The sequence below is a fragment of the Furipterus horrens genome, unplaced genomic scaffold (assembly GCF_987537825.1).
Source record: "Furipterus horrens unplaced genomic scaffold, mFurHor1.1.pri manual_scaffold_10, whole genome shotgun sequence".
Classification (NCBI taxonomy): Eukaryota; Metazoa; Chordata; class Mammalia; order Chiroptera; family Furipteridae; genus Furipterus; species Furipterus horrens.
Genome location: NW_028327180.1, coordinates 68,331,366 through 68,353,833, shown reverse-complemented (window position 1 = coordinate 68,353,833; position 22,468 = coordinate 68,331,366). Strand labels below are relative to the sequence as shown.

At 40.0% G+C, this 22,468-nt stretch overlaps 2 protein-coding genes across 4 annotated transcripts in view; one reads left to right on the top strand and one right to left on the bottom strand.

Annotated features, from left to right (window-relative positions):
* PPP2R2B (protein phosphatase 2 regulatory subunit Bbeta) overlaps positions 1-22,468 on the bottom strand; it is a 431,926-nt gene that overhangs the window by 293,470 nt on the left and 115,988 nt on the right. The gene's annotated exons all lie outside the window — the stretch shown is intronic.
* On the top strand, positions 21,170-22,272 carry LOC150000580 (ATP synthase F(1) complex subunit gamma, mitochondrial). The gene has a single exon (XM_090289277.1). It carries the CDS (start codon positions 21,221-21,223, stop codon positions 22,115-22,117), a length of 897 nt encoding a protein of 298 aa, XP_090145403.1. The 5' UTR covers positions 21,170-21,220; the 3' UTR covers positions 22,118-22,272.

Below are 22,468 nucleotides of genomic sequence, written 5' to 3'. Positions count from 1 at the left end.
CAAGGCAGGATCTCAATCCTAGCTTGCTTCACTCCAGTCCTGGTCCTGATCTATGAACATCAGTTGCCTTTTCTGTAAAAGCATGATGAGACTAGTAACCTTCTTCATGGTGATGTAGGGAAGATATTGCCTGTCACTAGATATTCAACGATATTGCTATAAATAATATGTTGCTGTTATGGACTGAATGTTTGTAAACCCCACCCCATTCATATGTTAAAGCCCTAACTCCCTATGTGATTGTATTTGGAGAAGGGCCTTTGGAGGTGATTAGGTTTAGATGAGGTCATGAGAGTAGGGCCCCCATGATGGGTTTAGTGTGCTTATAAGAAGAAGGAAAGACTTCCGGCCAAGATGGAGGCCTAGACAGACATGCTGTGTCTCTCTCCACAACTAAGAAGGAATACAGCTACTGCAAAACCAGAAATAACCAGAAGTTCCAGAAAATAAAGCTACATGGAAGTCCAACATGCAAAGTTATAAAGAAGTGGTATTTGTCCAGACGGGTAGGAGGGGCAAAGCCAGGGTGGAGAGCTCAAGCTGTGCTGGCAGCAGCAGCTGTGCCTATAGCAGTGGGACTGTGCTAAGCACTGACACCCTTATTTAAGGGGAGGCAAGCAGCGCCTGGGGAGCACACCCAGCTGCAGACCAAAACCCATCAGCTTGTGATTCCAGTGCTGGGGAAGGCAGACACCATTGCCTCAGACTGTGAGGATCAGAGGGCATGGGGATGGAGGAGGAGGCTCCTGGTCTCTCAGCAGAGTGTGAATGACAGAAATCCATCTTGGACCCCTGCCCCCACACAAAGTACCACAGTGTGATGAGAAGGGTCACCTGGTATGACAAGTGCATGGCACTCCACCCCCTATAGCTTAGGAGGTGTGGCAGCCCCACAGAGGAAGCAAAGGTAAACACAAAACTGTTAGGATGTCACAGATCATGATAGAGATCCTGGTCATGCAGCTGACCAGCCAGCAAATATCTAGTCTAATGAAGCAGCAGATAGGAAATCTTTCTGAGGCTCAGTTCAGAGCTTTGGTTATAAGAATGCTTACAGACCTAACAGTAGATCTTAAACAAGACAGGGAAAGAATGAAGGCTAGTCCTGGTGAAATGAACAAAAACACATATGAAACTAGTGGTGAGAGAAAGAAAACCAGGGATCAAATCAACAAATCAGAACATAGGGAAGGAACAAACAGTCAACCAGTGCAGAAAGAGGAAATGAAAATAAGAAGAGGATCAAAAACCTATGAGACAGCTATAAGCAGGCCAACAGCCGAGTTATATGGTTGCCAGAAGGTGAAGAAGAACTAGAAATTGAAAAATTATGTGAAAAAATAATGAAGCAGAACTTCCCTAACTTGGGGAAGGAAATAGACTTACAGGTCCAGGAAGCACAGAGTTCCAAAATAACTGGACCCAAGGAGAACCACACCAAGACACATTATGATCAAAATGTCAAAAATTATAGAGAATCTTAAAATCAGCAAGAGAGAAGAAGAGAATTACATACAAAGGGGTCCCAATAAGACTATCAGTTGATTTCTCAAAAGAAACTCTGCAGGCAAGAAGGGACTCACAAGAAATATTCAAAGTAATGAAAAAAAAAATGTTACAACCACAATTACTCTATCCAGCGAAACTGTCATTCAGAATAGAAGGGCAGAGAAAGTGCTTCTAGGACAAAGTAAAACTGAAGGAGTTCATTAGATCCAAACCACTGTTATATGAAATGTTAAAGGGACTTGTTTAGGAGAAAGAGTATCAAAACTATGAACATTAAAATGAAGACTGTATCACAACAAGCAACAACAGAAGCTAGGGAATCAAAACAAAGGCAAACTAAGTAGGCAACAAGAGTGGGAAAAGAATTATAGGTATGGGTAACATTATGGAGGGAAGTCAGCAGGGATGGGGAAGGGGCGAAACAGAGGGAGATGGTGCAGAAATTAAGAAGCATAGTAGGAGGGAGTGGGGTAGACATGAAGATGTTGAGAAGAACTATATGCACAACCAATGGGCATGGACTAAGTGGGGGGGGGGACAACTGGAGGGAAGGGTGTCACTGGGTGGAGGGGAACAAAGGGAAATGAAATTGGGACAACTGTGGCAGCATAATAAATAAAGTACATTAAAAAAAAGAAGAAGAAGAAGAAGGAGAGAGGAGTTCACACTGTGCCCACCACATGAGAACAGTGTGAGAAGATAGCTGTCTACAAGCCTGGAAGAGGGTTCTCACCAGAACCTGATCACACCAGCATCCTGATCTTGGACTTTCAGTTTCCAGAACTGCAAGTAATAAATGTGTTGCTTATGCCACCCAGTTTATGGTATTTTATTGTGACCGTTGAGCTGACTAAAACAATGATGTTGTATTATACAGTTGGATTGTGTTATCCTTGAGGATGAGAGCCATAAAGATGTCCTATGCTTCTTATTAGTTTCTTATGCTTCTTTTAAAGTATAAAATCATTAACATGTTCCCAAAGCCCAGCATGGTCTGGTCCCTGCATACTTCTCCAGTAATATCTTCTAATACTCTTCTGAAAACTGTACATCAATTACATAGTCTTCTTTCAAGTTACTGAATGCACCACACTCCATATCCCTCTGCCTGCCACAGTACCTTTGCATAGGTTGTTCTCAATCTAAAATGTTTTACCACCCCTTTTCACATCATTAACTCTACTTCATCCCTTATATTATACTCAAGAATTGTTTCCTTATGGCCCAGATTACATATGGCAGATGCTTTCTTGGTTTTCAAAATAAATCACAGTTGGGCACTTATGCATTTATTTGTCTGACTATTTGATTACTATCTCTCTCCCTTGCTCACTATATACCAAATTCCAGGAGGACATGGACTCCTTCTGCTTTGATTGGCAATTAATTTGTTCTCAGCATAGTAGCTTATAATCAATTATTCCCTAACTAATTGTTTAATCAACAATATACAAATAACATTGCCACTGCTATGGGAGACCATTGCCTTTGTATTAACAGTTCTGAAATGTTCTGGGACTCATTCCAACTTGTGTGTGGAGGGGGTAAAGAGTTTCCTCACACCAAGAATTCTTGGACACTAGCTGGGTGTTCTACAATTCAACTCAATACTGACACTGTCTTCCTAGAGAAGCATCAGATTCCACAGTTTAAGGGCTTAACCTACAAGATTGCTTTGCCCCTCCGCCCACCTCAGAGGCCAATTGCAAGTCTAGGTTGTCACCTGGGCCTCTGACCAATCTGGACATTGGAGATTCCAAAGACCCCTCATAAAGTTCTATTAATTTTTCTCGAGCAGCTCACAGAATTCAGAGAAGCATCTTATTTACTGGACAGCTGGTTTATTGTAAAAGATTATAACTTGGAAACAGCCATAGGAGAGACACAGAGGGCAAAGAATAGGGCAAAGGTGTAGAGCTTCCATGCCCTCTCCAACTGAGCCACTCTCCCCAAATCTCCATGTGTTTACCAACCAGGAAGCTCTCCAAACCATGTTCTTTTGGGTTTTTTTACAGAAGTTTCATTACAAAGGCATGATTGATTAAGTCATCGGCCATTGGTGATTGAAATCAATCTCTTGCTTCTGTCCTCTTCTCTCTCCAGAGGTAGAGGAGAGGAGACTGGAAGTTCAAGCTGTCTAATCACATACTTGGCTCCACTGGCAACAACCCCCGATCCTCAGGTGCAGTTCAAAAGTCACCTCATTAACACAGTAAAAGACCTTTATGGCTCTCTTTACTTAAAAAATTCCAAGGGTTTAAGAGCTCTGTGCTAGCAATGGAGATGAAGACCAAAGATATATTTCTTATTTTATAAGGAGAAGACTTATGCTACAATATCACAAGTTCTTATTACTTGTTTTTCCTGATAATGAGCCTAAATGACTCCTCTCCTGACCTGGCCATGTCTAGGTCCTATTTTCTTTTATATGCAGCCACCTTCTTTGCATATTTATCAGTTCATAAGTGTTTGTTGAGCACCTAGAATGGGTAGCACACCTAGAATGGCTGGGTGTATGCAACGAATAAAGGATAAAGGTACACTCTCTGCACTCAGGGTTTGCTCACAGAGGTAATGTACAAGATATCTTAAGGAGAGTGCTCTTAACATCTGAGGAATCAGTGGTCACTTCCTGAATGCAGGGATTTTTTAGAAAGTGAGTAGGACTTCTACACATTAAGAGTGAAAGGGAGAAAACCAATATTTTCAATGGCTGAGAGCAAGGATAGGGAACAGATGTTGAGGTATTGTGCACATCTGCAAAGAGGTGATACAGTCCACAATCTCCTTTGTTCTTTCTTTTTTAAAAATCTTCACTCAAGGATATGTTTATTAATTTTGGAGAGAGAGGAAGGAAGAGAGAGAGAGAGATGAGAAGGAAACATACACACTCCATCTGGGGATTAAACCTGCAACCTAGGTATGTGCCCTGATTGAAATTGAACCCACAACCTTCTGGTATCAGGGGTGATGCTCCAACCAACCGAGCAACCTGGCCAGGGCTCTTTTGTTCTTTCAACTCCATCTTTATTTGTTCATTTACTCATTCATTCACTCACTCATTCTCAACAAACACTCATTCATAACACTTAATAAGTCCCCCAATGTTCCAAGTACTAATGTGGAACAGAAATATCAGAGGAAAAGAGACAGACAGGTTCCATGCTTTTTTGCGGGTTATATATTGGAATGTTTAAATCTTATCTGTGTCCAGAAAACTATGACTTAATGTGCAGAAAATGTTGCTAAAAATATCACATACTCAGCTCTGTCATTAGATACCTGTGTAATGCTTCATTTCAGGCCATTTTTAAAATGCAATTGTCCTATGGAGAGACTGCTCATGAAGTTAAGCTGTTTTGGAGGCAAGACTGAGTCTAAATTTGGCTAAAAATGTCTACTTTTCTATTCAGAAGTGTTGAGAGAGCCCAGTTAAAACAAAATAACAATAAAGAAATGCTTGTTCTTGTTATCATTGTTTAGGTTGTTGGGAGAAGGCAGAGGGAAAAAAGGATGGGTATTTTAGAAAAATTCTTCATATGCAAGTGGCCAGGAGGTGGGCCCCTGTGTTTGAGAAGGACAGGGAGGTTGACTGTCTGTCATTAGAGTGACCGGTCACTTTAGCCCAAAATTTCAAACTAGCCCTGTCTGCAAGGCAGAAAACATTGAAGAAAGATCGCTGCTTAGTAACAATGGAAACAAATAGAAGCCAATGTATTTTCAGGAAGACTGAACTTTTCTTTGCAACTTATGTCTCTGTGTTTCCTGATTTCCTGGTTTTCAATGAGTTTCCTAAATCTGTTGCATTAAAATAACTCTTTTAGCCTCCCAATCTTCTATTTACCTTTACCCAGAGACCCCACACAGAACATGGTCCTTGACTTGTATGATTATCTCTATTTTGAAAAGATGAACATTGAATTGAGACATGGAGAGCTGCAGGAACTAGGCCATAATATCAAATGAACACAATAAATATTATTTTGGTTACCACTCAGTAATTCAAGTTCAAGGCCTAAAAGCTAAACCCAAAATCCTTTAATGAATTAAACTGTAAGGTGAGATCCATAAAAGCCAGGGGACTATTTATGCCTCGTTTGCTTCTATGTTCTGCGGAAATGGAATTAGCTCACAATTTCCACTCTCCATTTTCAATGTCTTTGGGAGGATTTTCAGTTGGGGCCAACCTAACCCCAAATCTATGGGTTATAAAGAATCAGCAGAGAAAATGACATGCAGTGGAGAGCAGGTGGCTTTGAGAAGCAATATTAACTATGTATATATGAAATCACAACAAGTATAAATATTTAATTTCTAATGTTTGAAAGAGAAAAGAGGGTTTCCTTGAAAGTGAACTTTAATGCATATGTAAATTAATTATGATTCATGACATTCCTCATACAAATCATTATTTCAGAAAATGATGCAATCATTTTAAACCAATATTGACATTTTGAATGTTACAATACTTGGAAAGATTTATTTCAGTATATTTTCTTTGTCCCCTAAAGAGGACCTTCCATCGTGAGCAACATAAAATGCAAAAGAAGCCACATGGTTTTTATTCATCAAGCTTGTGTGACATGGGCTCAGAGGAGACCACCCATGGGGTCCTCTAGGAAGCAGTGGTGACAGTTGACACAACTGTCCCAGTGGACTGCATCCTGGTACCTCATTATCACCTGTATAAAGGTCACATCCAAAAGTAAATGATCTGTATGTTTTTCTAGGTGCATTTCTAAAATCTGTTGACCTCCAGCATTGGAATATATTCACAATGATCTCCAAATTTAATCTCATGTCACAAACTACTAAACAAAGTATAGTTGACCCTTGAACAATGTCTAGGTTAGGGACGCTGACCCACCATGCAGTGGAAAATCTGTGTGTAACTTAAGTCAGCCCTCTGCATACATGGATTCCTGACCTTGGATAAAAAACACAGTACTCCTCATTTGGGAACCAATTAGGCAGCTAAATAAGGTAGTGAAACTGTTGTTGTTGCAAATAGATGCTGTTGACCAGGTTGACTCTAATCTAAGGATGAAAACCAGTGGATGAGGACAATGGGCAAAGGCAGTATTATAGGATTGGCTTTTATGAACAAAGCCATCTTCTTTGGCTACATGATGATGCAGAAAGCAGGTTTACTATCCCAGATGCAAGTTCCAAAGAGAGCTTGTAGGAACTGGTATATCTTGTGTACTAATACAGTTAGGGGCCAAGATACTTAAAGGCCCTCTCTAGCTCAAAAGTATCTTCTTGACTACTCCACCACTCTTAGCACTAGAATCAACAGTGGCTTCCACAAAGACCATTTTCATCTGGATGGCCCAGTTACAATGAACTAATATCTGAGGCAGCACTTTCCTCTTTTCTCTTCCACCATATCTATTTTATCAGCAGATCCTACTTTCTACATAGGTCTCAGGTATGTCCTTATCTATTCTCACTGCCACCACTCTGGTCCAAGCCACCATCACCACCTCCATCCCTTTTCCTCCTTCTATTGTTGCTCCTTGAAATCCATACTTTGTCAGCTAGCTAGAGAAAAGCATTTTTACAACTGTGAATCAAATCATGCTATTCTACTTAGAATTCGCCACTGTCTCTTCTTTGTACTTCAAGAAAAATCCAAATTGCTTATCTTGGCATTCATCTGAAAACATTCTTCCCACAGTGCTTTGTATACCTAGCCCTCCCTCATTCATCTCTGCCCCTCCCATCCCATCAAACTAAAGAATTCATCCTCCCTCCCTACCTACACACACACACACACACACTATACATACTTCCTCCCCCATTACTATTTTTAAATGACAACTTTACTGTGTGATATTTCAGCACTGTAGACATTGAAGCTAAGTCACGAAGCTGCTATTCCTCTACCCTGAGTTTAGTTGTCCCCTCCAGGTATAGACTGAGAGAAGGAATCCACACTAGTCATTATACTTCCTTAATGACTAACTCATGGAGTAGGTGCCCTTTGTTTCCTGCCAGGATACCATTTTCCTTGGTCCACATGTTATACTATATTTTGAACCACTATAGCAAAAAGCAACTTCTGTTGACTTCTTCCCCTCTTCCCAAATTCTTGTGCTTGCCATCTCCTTGTGAGTATTTAAAAACAATTAACAGAAAACCAGAGCAAAGGAAACCTCCATCTCAACACTCTTATTACATATTTCTCTTCTCACCCCTTTTTTTGCAATCAAAATCAAATTCTTTTAGGAAAACTTACACCTCACTACCCCGAATGCCCTTCACCCTTCTAGGCATGGTGCTGAAGTCCTGCTTTTAGAAATTGAACTTTTCAGACACATGACTTTCACTCTGGGGCCAACCATGCTTTCCCCATTGAAAGCTCGTTGAAGACAGTGTATTAATATAACATTTTTAATGGCAATCAATAATTTTTCCCATTGAGATGGTTTCTATAGCATTTGGCCCATAGTTGGTCCTCAAATATCTGTTACAATCACCACATTATCCACAAGAGAAAGATGCAAAGGGTTAATATTTTCAAAAGGTATTTGAGTTTTTCAAATTCTTTCCAACTCAGAAGAATACAAAAGGAAATTCTAACCAGATGTCACCTATTTTTTTTTTTTTGACCATTCAGAGAATGTTCTCCCTCTCTGAGGGGGTAGTGTGGTCTCATTACATATGTAGTTAATCAGACGGTTACAAGGATGCACACTTGGCAGAGAGCAACAGAGAAATAAAGCAAGTTGCTTCCTCTCTTCTTTCTCTGTAGTGGTTGCTGTCGCACACCCACAGCCAAGTCTAATATTTGACATTTGACTGGCATCCAAGTATAAGGAAGGAGTGAGTGAATGCACGCAGCTAGTATGTGACAAAGCCAGTGATTTAAGCCAGATTTGTCTGATTACAAGCCCATGTCCCACAGCTAAATTGTATTGACTCTCTTTTGTCCTTGTCATCCTTTGAGCTGTATACTGTCCTAGATGTCATTATCTGTGTTTGTGTTTTTCTCACCAAGTGCGAGTAGGTGCCTCAGGTTAGGGTCATTGCTAGTACAGTACTACATTCCTCGGAGCTACTCGCCCAAAAAGTGTCCTGCTCACTGGTGTCTATCAATTATTCTGCATGCAATTAAAAAATTCATTTTACAGATAAGAATCCTTACATAAGAGAGAGGTTCAAAGTTATTCCCAAGGATATACAATTCAAAACCTAATTGACTTGGCCCCTTCACACTCTTTTATGAATGAGGAGGGTTACAAATTAATCATCTTTCTCTTGGCTCCCAGTTCATATTGTCCCTAATACAGCGACTGCCAACATCAACCACTTCTGTTCTTTAGCTCAATCTTAGTTCATAGCCCAGACATAGCAAGATCAGAGGAGAAGGAAAGTGAACAGCCAAATGATCTTAGAACTCTTAGGTTCTTCTTTCCTCACCTTTTCCTGAGCCCTGTCATTACATTTGCTACCCAAGGATGCAGATTATTTACGAGTAAAGCACCAAGCAATGTAACACCTCCTCTCAGTCAAAACAGAGGTTATTCACCTCAAACACACACAAAGCCATGTCATTTGGCCACCTACCTGTGCTTTTCACAGGTGCTCTCTCAAATTCTGTGCTTTAGAATGCCACCCCCTCCCCGCCTGCTCTTGAAAAACATATCATCCGGTCCACCTGCATTTTTGTATTTAGGCTCTGGCAAAGAAACCATTATGAAAATGACAGAACTGCCAGGAAGAATGATGACTTCACTGCTTAAGAAGCATGTGAATTCACTGAGGAGGCAGCAAGGCAGAGGAGCAGAGAAACAGGAAGGAGAGCAGAGATGAAGAGAAATTTGCCTCTGGGCTTCCCATGTCTTCTGTCTTTTGTCAAAGATGGTCTTACTGGCCTTTCTGAATTAATATTTGCTTTATAACAAACTACCTATGTCATTTTCTGTAGTACACAGCAGAGTTTGTGTCTTTTAACTAAAATTGATAATACTTAGAGTAAGAAGTCAAAGAAGAGGAAGAAGATGATGATAGCATGTATCTTTTTCGAGCAGTGACTTGGTACTAACACTATGCTAAGCCTTTGTGTACATTATTTTATTTAATCCTCACAACTCCTCCACACATCGCTCCATTTAAATTCTTTAAAAACTTTCCATCTCCTTTAGGATAAAGTCCAAATGTCTTAACAGAGTTCACAAGAAAGACCCTCTTAAGACTTTATCAATCCTTGCTGTTCCCTCGACCTCATGTTGTACACTCTGCACCTCTCTAAAATGGCCTGGTCTCATCTACATGTAAACACGTATGGTTCTTCCTATGTTTCTACAGACCTCCAAATATGTTCCCTTGCAATCACATCTCTTCCACTCTTTACCTGGGTAACTTGAACTTTCCTTCAAATCTTTAATATCTTTTTCTGGGGAGGCTCACCTCCAATTCCACCTAAATCAGGTCAGATAACTTTTTTTGTTTGCTTTCCGTGATTCATTCAACCTCTTTTGTAACTCCATACCTGTAGTGACCTGTAGTGAGTTATGTACCTTTCCTGCCAGATTTGGCCTCAGTGAAGGCTGGCTGCCACTAGGCCTCCTTATTCCCAGTTGTTCCCTAGCATCTCACTGCATGCCTGCCACATGAGGAGCTCCTGAATCAATGAATGGAAATCATCATATGCAAAATCCATAGATGAGCATTTCCATTTCATAGATAAGGAAAAACATTAAGAGGGGTTAAATAACTTGCCCAAAGACATAGTTAGCAAATGGTGAAGCCAAGGTTTGAACCCAAGACTGATTTCCCTACCCAGGTTCACAATCACTCTGCAGCATGGCCTTCTCACCATGTCCTCCAGCACTAACAGGACAAAGAAAGACAATTACTATAGAATATTACTATTAGGGGAAAAAAAGGAGTAGAAAATGCTGCTGGGGTCCAGGGAAGTGTTCTTTCTCCCCTCTGATTTCAGAGCCACATGAGAGAAGCTGGGTGGTCTTGAATCTCACTGGGCAACAATGGTGTGGTTTCCCAAAACATTGCTTCTGTGCCTCAGCTAGGAGTGGGAGTGGCTAACAGAAGACGTACAGCTCCATCTTTCAGTCCCTCCCATGGATCGACATGGAGAAAGAGAAAGTGAGTTTCTCACATTCTAAGAGAGGTTGCCCAGGCAACAGGGATAGAGCCAGAGCCACAGACTGCCCAGCTGAGAAGTGCTGTGGCCATCCTCACGTTCTCCTAGACCTATGCCCACGTCTGCAGGGCAGTGGCCAGCTGTGTTCGCACAGCCTTTTAATGAGCTGTCACTGAAAGATTCGCCTGTCCCAACTGACACAGTCTGCAGTGGTGTCTCCATGGTCAGCAACCCAATATCTCCAGATTCTTGTTATGTGGTCAGGTAGAAGGCCCAATGTTTAACCTGTAGACTATGCCAGGACACCAACTCTGAGAGAGGTCAGGAGTCCCAATTTTGTGGCTTGTAATAAGATTTAAAAAATAGTTGAATTAAACATTGCTTTTAAAAATTAAATTAGTCCACTTTGCATACAATGGCAGCTTCTGACACAGGTCTGTCCCTTAATAGCCAAGGGATCTTTGCTAAGTTATGTAACATCTTAGTTATAAATTTCATCTATAAAATGGGCTCATAAATATAAATAATTACCAACAGATTTCTTGTGAAGAGTGAGACAATGTATTTAAAATACTTAGTATAATGTGTGGCTCATAATCAGCACCTAATAAATGAAAGTTAATAGTAGTAATGATTAGGATTTATGGAGTTCCTGAAAAGGTGGTTGGACAGAGATTAGCAGTCTCTTCCTTTGGGCCTATTTGCTGGCTTAAGTTTCATGCAAAAGCAAGACAGCAGCATGCCGGCTTCTGTAATAATCGGCAACATAGGCTAGAAACCCCTCTCGGCACAAGCTGTCTGCAGCAAGCACTATGAAGCCTTCGCCAGGCCTAATACACTGGGAGGCACACAGTGGGTGCTCAGAAAACGCTTGTTGAAGCTGTCAATATAGGGTGTGCGGGCAGTTCAAAGCACCGTGGGCATCTGGTTCCTGAAAAGAAACCAGACCCTTCTAGGAGTCATTAAATGAATTCTTCAGAGAGGGCAGTAACAACATGCCACCTGATTGCTTTGTTCAGAAGTACTTTCCGACTGATTTACCTCAGAAAAGATGCTGTTCTTTGCTACATAACTGCATGACTGCCAATCCCTGCTATAAAATGGCTTTTCATGATGGCTTGCTGCTGCCTGTGTGTACAAAGGAAGGGGCTGTCCACACAGAGGAAAGCCACGGAGCAGGATGAAATTTCTACAACCTGCTCCCAGCAGTTTGCCCACTGTGTGTCCTATCATGCTGTGTGTGTGTGTGTGTGTGTGTGTGTGTGTGTGTGTGTGTGTGTGTGGTGGGGAGTGGATACATCAGCAGTACTCATCTACCTCTGAAAAACATTTAATTCTATTAGAAAAATTTCCTTATGCATTAACTTGGAGTCTCTGAAAGTATTTTATCCTTTGAATACCAAAACCTCTTTGGAGAGAAGTAAACTGAAAATGTGTAAATGAGCACTTCCCCAAAATGAAAGAGTTTCTGGCTGAGCAGAACCATGAGCCCTTTCTAGGGTGCAGAGTACAGACAATGACTCTGGTCTCTGTTCTTGAGTAAAAAATTGAGAGAGGAAAGCCATTCTAGAATGAATAACTTCCAAATGCTTATTTTGCAAAACTCACCCTCGTGACTCATTAAGTCATCTAGTTTTTGCTATTTGGAAAAACAAACCACACAAAGTACTAATTAATAAAAGATATCATGTCTTATTAATGTTAATATAGTAATTACCAAAATCACAAATCCATCTGCTAAGTAGTCAGCAAACAAGACAAATGAGCATGCTCAGTTAAACAGATTATCAAATGCCTTTGGGAGTATAATCTAATAGCCCCAACAAAGCTATGAATCAAGCAGCCACCCTTTTGGCCATGTGGACAAACCACAGCAATCCCATCTCCCCTGGGAGACAGGACAGAGCAGTAGAAACTCTGGCAACTCACTCTCCGGAGAGAATGCCCTCTTATACACGTGTCAGTGCTACCCACGTAGCTTTCTCTTGCAGCCTTTCTGTTGACACTTAAGATTTGTTTTTTTTTAAAGACATAAGAGGAAAGACGCAAAAGATATAACCTTAAGTTAAACACAACCCCACTAGCTTCTGCATGTAAAATGTCTATTGCTGAGGCTTCTCAGCTCCCAATACAGAGAAGAATTTCATCTTCCTGCAATGTTTCCAACACTCATTACTGGTATACATTTCACATCTTCTTGCCTAGACAAGCATCTAAGTAACAAGCTATGGCTTACTAGCCTTTTCAAGTCTAACCATGACAATAATAGCAACTAATAATCATAATTGTGATTAAGATGTTTACTATTTCTTGTGAACATGAATGTGCCAGTCATTTCGGTGAGTGCTCCAATTTACTTAATTTTTGTCATTTGAGATTTACAACAGCTGTTTAAAGTAGGTATGTCCTCATCTACAAACATGAGGCAATCGAGACTTGAAGAGGCTGAGTGACAAAGCTGGAGTTCATTTCTAGGTCTAAAAGACTCCAAAGCCTGTGTTCTGAAACACTATGCTGAGCTATACCTGTTCCATGCAGTTCCTAGGTCAGGGTCAGGTCATAGCAGACACTGTTAAATGTCAGTGGAATAAAGGAATATCTTAATAGCAATCCATTCCCACATCCCCTTAGTAGTTAAGGTCAAATCTTTGCAGTTTCTGCTTTTCTCTGTATTTTTCCCAAGTGTGCATGATGTTATGGGTTATTATTAGTACTGGGTATCAAAAAATGTCAGTAAATGCCTGACCCCTTACCTTTTTTACCTTAGAAAATAAACACCTCTCCAGGACTCTACCTCCTAGTTCAGTGCCAGGATATTCACAACTGGGCACATTCAATGGATTTTCCTTCGCACTGGTGTTAGTCACATGTTGGACTGTGAGTTAGACGGTAGGAGGCAGCCCAGTGTTCTTGGCACCTCTTCTCAGCTCTCTTCAACATCCTGGGCTCTACAGTCGCATGGGGGTGTGTAACTCAGGGCCTGATGGCTACTGACTTCACAATAGTCAATGTTTCTCATTGGTGGGGGTAGTGGGCTTCTGCTGGTTTAACCCTCTTAGCACATACTATTCTCCCTCCATCTAGGAACGGTGCTTCTAGCATGTAGTCCACAGGCTTAGAGGAAACACACTTTACTCTCAGCGTGAGAACAGAACTCTGGTTGGTTTCAGCACATCCCAATGGCCTTGCCACAATGACTAGTGCAAGTCTCAAGATGCTGTTGAGAACCCTGCTATTCAGGACAGTGAGACACAAGAAAATATTTGCTGGGGTTATGGGAAAAATGCTTCCTGGCTCAGAGAGGAAAGAAACTCTTTCCTTGCTGAGCATTTATGCAGAACAAGAAAGATCCAGATGGTGTGAGAAATCATTCTGGAACTATGGTGGAACCTAGCTTTAGAATTAAGCAAGATGCCACAGAAGACCAAGAAGAAAAATGGAAAGACATGTTGATGACATAATTGAGGCACCATATCAAGCCTTGCTCCGAAGACTGGAATATTTCTGGATTCTTCGGCTACATGGGAGTCCAAATTCTCTTTTTGGATTAAGCTAGTTTTGAGCCAGATTTTCTCTGATTTGAAACTAAAAGATATGTAATATATATGGGTGACAACTTCGTAACCTGTTCATTGTCATACTCCCTTTTTTTTCCAAACGGCAGGTAAGACAGTGGTCTGAAGGACCACAGGAGACCAGCTAACAGCTTATCACAAACCTGTTGAAACCTGCAGAGAACTGGCCTGCCTGATTTAGGCCATGAAGTCCATCAAGTATGTTTGACACTAGGGAACTATGTCCCAGTCAATTCTTTCTATGACCATCAAAAAACCTAATTATGAAGAATGATGAGAACCCCAAACAACAGGACCAGGAAGTAATGGCTACTCTGACAAGCAGGTCTGCTCATTCCAGCACAATTCCCCATAGACCCTTCTTGGGTTTCATATATATATTAAACACATTTGAATAAATTAAAACATATCAGCTATGTATTAGAGAATAATATTCTTCTCTGATACTGCCATACCACCTTTGCTTGCAAGGACAACTGCCCTTGAAAACCATAATGTCAGCATAAATAAGGAAAGTGTAGGTTTGAATGCAAAACAATCTGTAGCAAAGTGTAATCACAGCTGCCTCATGTTGATATGACAACTTGAATCCAATCTCTTGGACTTCTAGTTGTGAAGGATGGGTATTCCCAAATGCTGAAGATTTTGATATTGGGTTGGCCAAAATGTCCTCATGGCTTTTTTCATAAAGTAAAAGACATATTTCATTTTCACCAATAACTTTATTGATTTGGATATTTTGAGTATGTCAGCTATCTCCTGCATGGTATAATATTGATTGTTCCCAGTTAATGTCTCGATTTGATCTGTATCAGTTTCAACTGGTCTATCCAACTGGAGCATTGTCCAGTGAGAAATCTCCAGCACGAAACTTTGCAAGTCACTTTTGTCATGTTCGATCAGTCACTCCACCTTCTCCATACACTGCACAAATCTTATTTTGCATTTCAATTGTGTTTTTACCTTTCTTGAAATAATGAAGCATAATATGCTGAAAATGTTGCTTATTTCCTTCCATCTTCAACATTAAAATGGCTACACAAAAATTCACCAATTTTGATAAGGTTTTTAAAATGCACACCAATGTGACAGCTGTCATAATACGATCTAACAAACCTGTTTCGAAGGAAGTTAAAGCCAACTAAGTACTACTAGAGCTACCTTACAGAAAAAGAAAAAGAAAAAAGCAAACTTTTCACCAACCCCAATGCAAGGATGGGAAAAAAGACAACAGGGAGAGACTCAGCCAGAAGGCACTGGATCCCTGGCAGAGGTTTATTGAAAGAGTAAATAATTGGATATGATTTCATCTTGCCAGCTTCATGGATGAGTAACTTGTAGTTACACAGGGCCCTGTGCTCAAAAGGAGCCTTTGCTTGTCTTAATAACCTACCTTCACTTTCTTGAAACTCTGAATATTTTTTTGAGCGGGGAATTTGCACTTTCATTGTGCTTTGGTTCCACGGGTTCTACAGCCCACCCTGCTCCTCGCAGACCTAGTTCCCGCTCCTAAAACCTCACGACGGCAAAAAGAATAGAAATTTTTACCAAATACCTGCCTTAGATTTTCCACAGGTCTCCTGTCTTTTTTTGACTATCTGTTCCTCCTTGACTGCCTTAGTTGAGCTGAAAAAAAAAATGTATTTTTAGCATGCCACTGTAATTCTTCTGTGGATTTACTATATTTTTTTGTGTCATTTTCTTAGTAACTGCTCTAGAGCATGCAATACACATTTTAATTCATCACAGCTTTCTTCAGATTAATGCTAATTTAATTTTGGAAAATATGCTCCAATATAATTTTATTTCATGTTTCCCTCTGTATATTATTGTCATGTGTATTAAATCTACATATATGTTATAAACTCAACAATATAGTGTTAATATAATTATTTCATATAATAGTTTTTAAAGTTGAAAAAAATGAGAAAATATCTTTATGGAATTTTTCATACTAACCCAAATATTTATTATTTGCAATGCTCTTCATTTTTTTCCTTGTGGATTTGTTGCCTTCTGGTATCTTCTCCTGAAGAAAGGACTTTCACCTTCAGTATATCTTATAAGATTGATCTGCTAGCAATAAATTTACTCAGTCTTTGTTTATCTCAGAATGTCTTTTTTTTTTTTTGCCTTAATTTTTGAAGAATAGTTTGGTTAGCTATAGAATTTTTGTTTGACAATATTTTTTTTTGTACCTTGAATATGTCATTCTGGCCTCCATGGTTTTAGATGAGAAGCCAGTTAGTAATTGTACTAATGTTTTGTCTATGTATAATATTTCTCTTGCAGCTTTCAAGATTTTGTCTTTGGTTTAGGTTTATACAGTATGACTATATGTCAAGGTGTAAATGTACTTATATTTACCTTATATGGAATTACTCAAACTTCTTAGATGTGTATATTAGTACTTTTAAAAATCAAATTTAGGAAGTTTTTGGTCATTAGTTTTTAAATTATTTTTCTGTTCCTTTCTCTTCTCTCTGCATGGGATTCTCATTACATAAATGTTGCTATGCTTGATCTTATCCCAGGTTTTTGAGGCTCTGTTCATCTTACTTCAATTTATTTTCTCTCTGTACTTCAGACTAGATCATTTCTATTGATTCATAGTTCATAGATTCTTTCTTTTGTTCTCTCGAACATGTTGTTTTGTTAATTTTTTTACAGTTATTATACAGGTGAGGCAAAAGACGGTTTACAGTTATGAGTATGTGAAACACAGAGATTATTAGTATATTATTATATTTTCCATATGAACAACTGTAAACCTACATTTGCCCCACCCTGTACTCTTCAGCTACAGAATTTCTACTTGGTGCTTTTAATAATTTCTATATCCTTATTAGTAATCTATTTATTGCTCTGTTGTTTCACACTTTAATTCTTTAAATATGGTTTGCTTTAATTCTTAAAGTATTTGTAATAGCTGTTTTGAAGCCTTTGTCTACAAATATCTGGTAACACCAAGAAAGTTTCTATTAACTGCTTTTTCCCCCTGTAAGTACAGGTCACACTTTCTTGTGTCTAGGCAGGCTTCATAATTTTTTTTTTCTTAAAAATGAGACATTCTAAATTATATATTGTAGCTACTCTGCATTCTGATAATTTTTTCTCTTGAAGGTGGTTGGTACTGGTGTTTTGTTTGATTAGTAACTTGCCTGGGCTAAGATTGTGAAATATGTATCCCCTGTGGCCACTAATGTCTCTGCTAGGTTGTTATTGTTATTTTAAATATATGTCCTTTATTTTATCTTAAAACCTGGTTTGCTAGAGATTGCTCCTGTGTCTATATGGCTTATCGGTCAGTGAATGATTGTACAGGCTGTGTCCAAATACCTCCGACCAGTAAGGCTGCTATCCCCTGTTGCTGGATACATTTTGGGGCTGTGGGTGGGGGGCACACTGAAAAGTCAGTTAGTTTTCAAGCCTCCCTGGGTTTTAATATCTACCAGGCCCTTTTGAATCGTCTATGCATGCAGACCTAGGAATTCTGTGAAGGGCTTGTGCCATCTTCTGTCTCCATGGTTCATGGACAGAGCTCCCACCAGGAATGTGCTATCCCTGACCACACCTGCAGCCTTAGGCTGACGGAGACCTTGGCTCTCCCCACTCACCCTTTGCTGCTCGTGTGCATGGCCCACCTCTCCAAACTGGGTGAGTCTCTTCAACATTGGCAGAGAGGCTGCTGATGGTCATCAGGCTTCGGCTGGGATGAGGTGAATGAGGAAAAGCCACAACTCCGGTTTCTCAGTCTTCCTTCATGAAGGTCAGTGGTTCTTAAAGCATCAACTCTTCTTGGATTGTTGTATGCCTTTGGCTGGTTTTCAAAGCACTCAGTGGTGGTATTTGTCAATCTTCCTAGCATTATGGTTGTACATTGGGGAGCAAATTTGCCCAGTCCCCTCACAGAGCCATAGCTAAAAGTTCTACTAAGCCTTGGGTTTGGACTCTTCCCATGAATTCTAATCTTTGTTTTTTCATGGATCCTCTTTTATACATTTAAGTCCAACATAGGCTAAAGGCTCGAGAGTAATAAAATCTCTTTTACACTTGTGAAATAATTGCAGCAACAAATTATATATTGCTATTGCTACAGATCACACAAATTGACTTGCAACAAGTTGAAAACATTCACTGAACTCTCCAAACACCCCCTGCTGTCTACTCCTAGTCATGTAGTCTTTCCTGTAGGGCAGAGATTTATCTCATGGCACATATAAACTAATTACTAAATTTCTGCAGCACACCAAAAATATATTTTTTGCCAATCTGACCAAAAAATAGCTATAATTTTGATGCATTCACATTGGATTGCTATTGTTGTGTTGGCTGTTGTTATTTTTAAAAATCTGACAACCTAATGAAAAAGAAGTCAGTGCCCCTGACTAAAAATTCTCACAGCTCACTGGTTAAAAATGAAAATCACTGTCCTAGGAAAAGAATGACAAGTATATAATGCTGCCCTACATGCTGTCCCTCAGTGCTCCACATGGTAGCAGACATCACTAATCTATTGTGACTTTCTTTGCCGCTAAGCCCAGATATGGCCCCAGAATCCTCAAGCAGACCTCCAGGCAGATCCTGCGGTCCAGGAGAACTCTTAGCTGCACCTTCAAGTCCCCAGAGCTGAAGTTTATACTTCTCTACACCACCAGCTCTGCTTCCACCCACCAGCCAAGGCTCTGGATCCGACTTCCTGAGGAACATGTTCTTTTTAATTTGGGCCTCAGGCTCTACTCCTTTGCTTCACTTTCTTCACTTTCTTTCTTTTCCCCCTTGAATCTCCATACTCACTCCCATAGTGACTTCATCCATTCTCATGATTTAAAATCCCATCCACCTATTTGCCTTTCTGAAAGTTGTATTTTTAGACTGAATCTATGCCCCAAACTTTAACTCTCTACATAGCACCTCTTCTTGTGAAGTTTTCAATGAAGTCCTGATTTCCCACCTGGAATCTCTTCCACCCCTCCTAGGTTTCCTCTATCTTGATTGATATTCTCTCAGATGCTCAGACCAAAAAAACTTGGAGTCGTCCTTGATCTTCTCATTCACCTACACCATCAAGAAATCCTGTTGGCTCTATCTTCAAAATAAATTAGGACTGTATGCTTTCTTACCACTGTCACTGCCACCAACCTCGTCTGAGCCACAACATTTCTCACAGGATTATTGCAACTGATTTCATTACTTCCAACTTTGCTCTTTTATATTCTATACTCAACATAGCATCCAGAGTGGTCCTTGATCCCTGGTATTCTATACTCAGCATAGTAGCCAGAAGAGTCCTTTGCAAAAGTCAGGCGGACTGTGTTACTCAAAACATGCCAATGGCCTCCCATTTCCCTTAGGATAAAAGCCACAGGCTTTTCAATGACTTAGGACAACTAACATGGTATGTCCTACCACTCCCTTTAATTCATTGAACTCATCTTTCACTATATTGGTGAAAGATGGCTCTTAATCTTTTCTGTGTATGCTGATCTCTTGGATACTTCTTAAAAACACTATGCCGGCTTTTTGGAGACTTAGCATTGGAAATTCCTTCCTTCTGAACTGCTCTTCCCTCAGATATCTATGTGGCTAATTCTCTCATCTCCAAGTTTTTGCTTAAATGCTACCTTCTCAATAAAGTCCACTCTGACCACCCTATCTTCCCATCTCCGTCTCCCTTACTGCCATCCCATCTTGCACTTCTTCCACATCCCTCTCACCCATCTTCACGCTCTCTTTTATTTTCATAGAATATCACCTTCTCCTATATAATATAATTTACTTATTTATTAACCTTATTATTTATTATCTGTCTTCCTCTCTAGAACCTAACTCAAAAAGGGTACGATTTCTTTTTTGCTGTTTTTTTATTTTTATTTTTTGCTTGCTAACATATTATCTTACAGTTTCTAGAAGAGTACTTATTGCATAATAAAACATTTTTTTAAAAAACCCACAATTGTTAGATAAACAAATCAGTGGTGGATCTATGGTTCTGATACATGTAGGTGCTTTTAAAGACATGGGCTGAATGTGAGAACAGTTCCCAAAGAAACTTCAGGGCAGCACAGTTCAAAGAAATGTCAAGATAATCTCCATGAAAAAAAATGGAGAGAGTGGTTTATAAAACAGGATGAGGATATTATATTCTCATCTTGACCAGACCTAGGGTACATTAGCATATGAAAAGTCTGAGAAGTCCTCCAGGCAAGAAATGGACTGAACTTTATTTTTCTTTGACTTCTTTCAGGATCATTTTCTTTACCTTTGAGTTTCTGTAGTTTGAAAATAATGGGCCAAGGTAGAGTGGGTTTTGCTTTAGTTTTACCTTCTTTGCATTTATCCTGCTTCTTGTTGTCTCAGCTTCCTGGTATGGTGTCTGACATTGATTTGGGAAAATTCTCAATCATTACTGTTTCAGATATTTCTTCTGCTCCTTTCTCTCTTTCTGCTCCTTCCAGTATTCCCATTATGCATGTCTTACACCTTTGCTAGTTTTACTATCCTTGGATATTGTTCTGTTCTTTCAGTTTTTGCTTTCTATGCTTTTCAGTTTTCAAGGCTTCTATTGATATATGCTTTAGCTCAGAGATCTTCATCTGCTGTGTCCAGTCTACTAATAAGTCCTTAAAAAGGATCTTTCATTTCTATGACAGCTTTTTTTTTTTTTTAATCTCTAGCATTTCTTTTGGTTCCTCCTTAGGTTTCCATTCCTCTGCTTACACTGACCATTTGTTCTTACATGCTTTGCCCATTAGCAGTGTTAGCCTGTTAGTCATAGTTTTAAATTCCCAGCCTGATAATTTTAACATCCATGTCATGTCTGGTTCTGATGCTTGCTCTGTCTGATCAAACTGTGTATCGTTTTGGCCTTTTAGTATGCCTCATAATATTTTCTTGATAACTGGGCATGATGTGCTGGGTAAAAGGAACCACAATAAACAGTCCTTTAAAAATGATAGTAGGAATCTCCTGCACATGCGCCGTCAGGCTGGTCTGACCGACCTTCAACAGGGCTATTACCACCATGTTTTCTCGGGCGGGCGTCGTTGGGGTCTCGGCCTGGGCCGTGCAGCCGCAATGGATCCAGGTTCGAAATATGGCAACTTTGAAAGATATTACCAGGAGGCTGAAGTCTATCAAAAACATCCAGAAAATTACCAAGTCTATGAAAATGGTAGCAGCAGCAAAATATGCCCGAGCTGAAAGGGAGCTGAAACCAGCTCGAGTGTATGGAGTGGGATCTTTGGCTCTGTATGAAAAGGCTGATATTAAGGCGCCTGAAGACAAGAAGAAGCATCTCCTTATTGGCGTATCCTCAGACAGAGGGCTCTGTGGTGCTATCCATTCCTCAGTTGCTAAACAGATGAAAAATGAGGTGGCTACTCTTACAGCAGCCGGGAAAGAAGTTAAGATTGTTGGAATTGGAGATAAAATTAGGGGTATACTTCATAGGACTCATTCTGACCAGTTTCTGGTGACATTCAAAGAAGTGGGAAGAAAACCCCCTACGTTTGGAGATGCATCAGTCATTGCCCTGGAATTACTAAATTCTGGATATGAATTTGATGAAGGATCTATCGTCTTTAATCGATTCAGGTCTGTCATATCCTACAAGACAGAAGAAAAGCCCATCTTTTCTCTTAATACCATTGCAAGTGCTGAGAGCATGAGTATCTATGACGACATTGATGCTGACGTGCTGCAGAATTACCAGGAATATAGTCTGGCCAACATCATCTACTACTCGCTGAAGGAATCCACCACGAGTGAGCAAAGTGCCAGGATGACAGCCATGGACAATGCGAGCAAGAATGCTTCTGAGATGATTGACAAATTGACTTTGACCTTCAACCGCACCCGCCAAGCTGTCATCACAAAGGAGTTGATTGAAATCATCTCTGGTGCTGCAGCTCTGGATTAATGAAAATCAAGTTTCGTCCTCAGACAAGAGGTAAAGAAGGAAAATTCAGCCTGCTGATTTGTTTTTAGCTTACTGCTGTCCTGGTCAGAAGAAATTTTTGGTCCATTGTTTAAATTACTAAAGACAGCAAGATACATGTAAATTATCTTACAATAAACATCTTACAGTAAAAGAAAAAAAAAATGATAGTAAAATGCAGAGGGAGAAGAAATGTTCTACAGTCCTATGATAATCTGGTCTCAGTCTTTTAGTGAACCTGTGACCCTGGGCTGTGAGCTTCACAGGTGATTCTCAGCTCCTCCACCCCCCACCCAATCCTTAGGTGAGACAGGATGGCTAGAGTGGACTGTA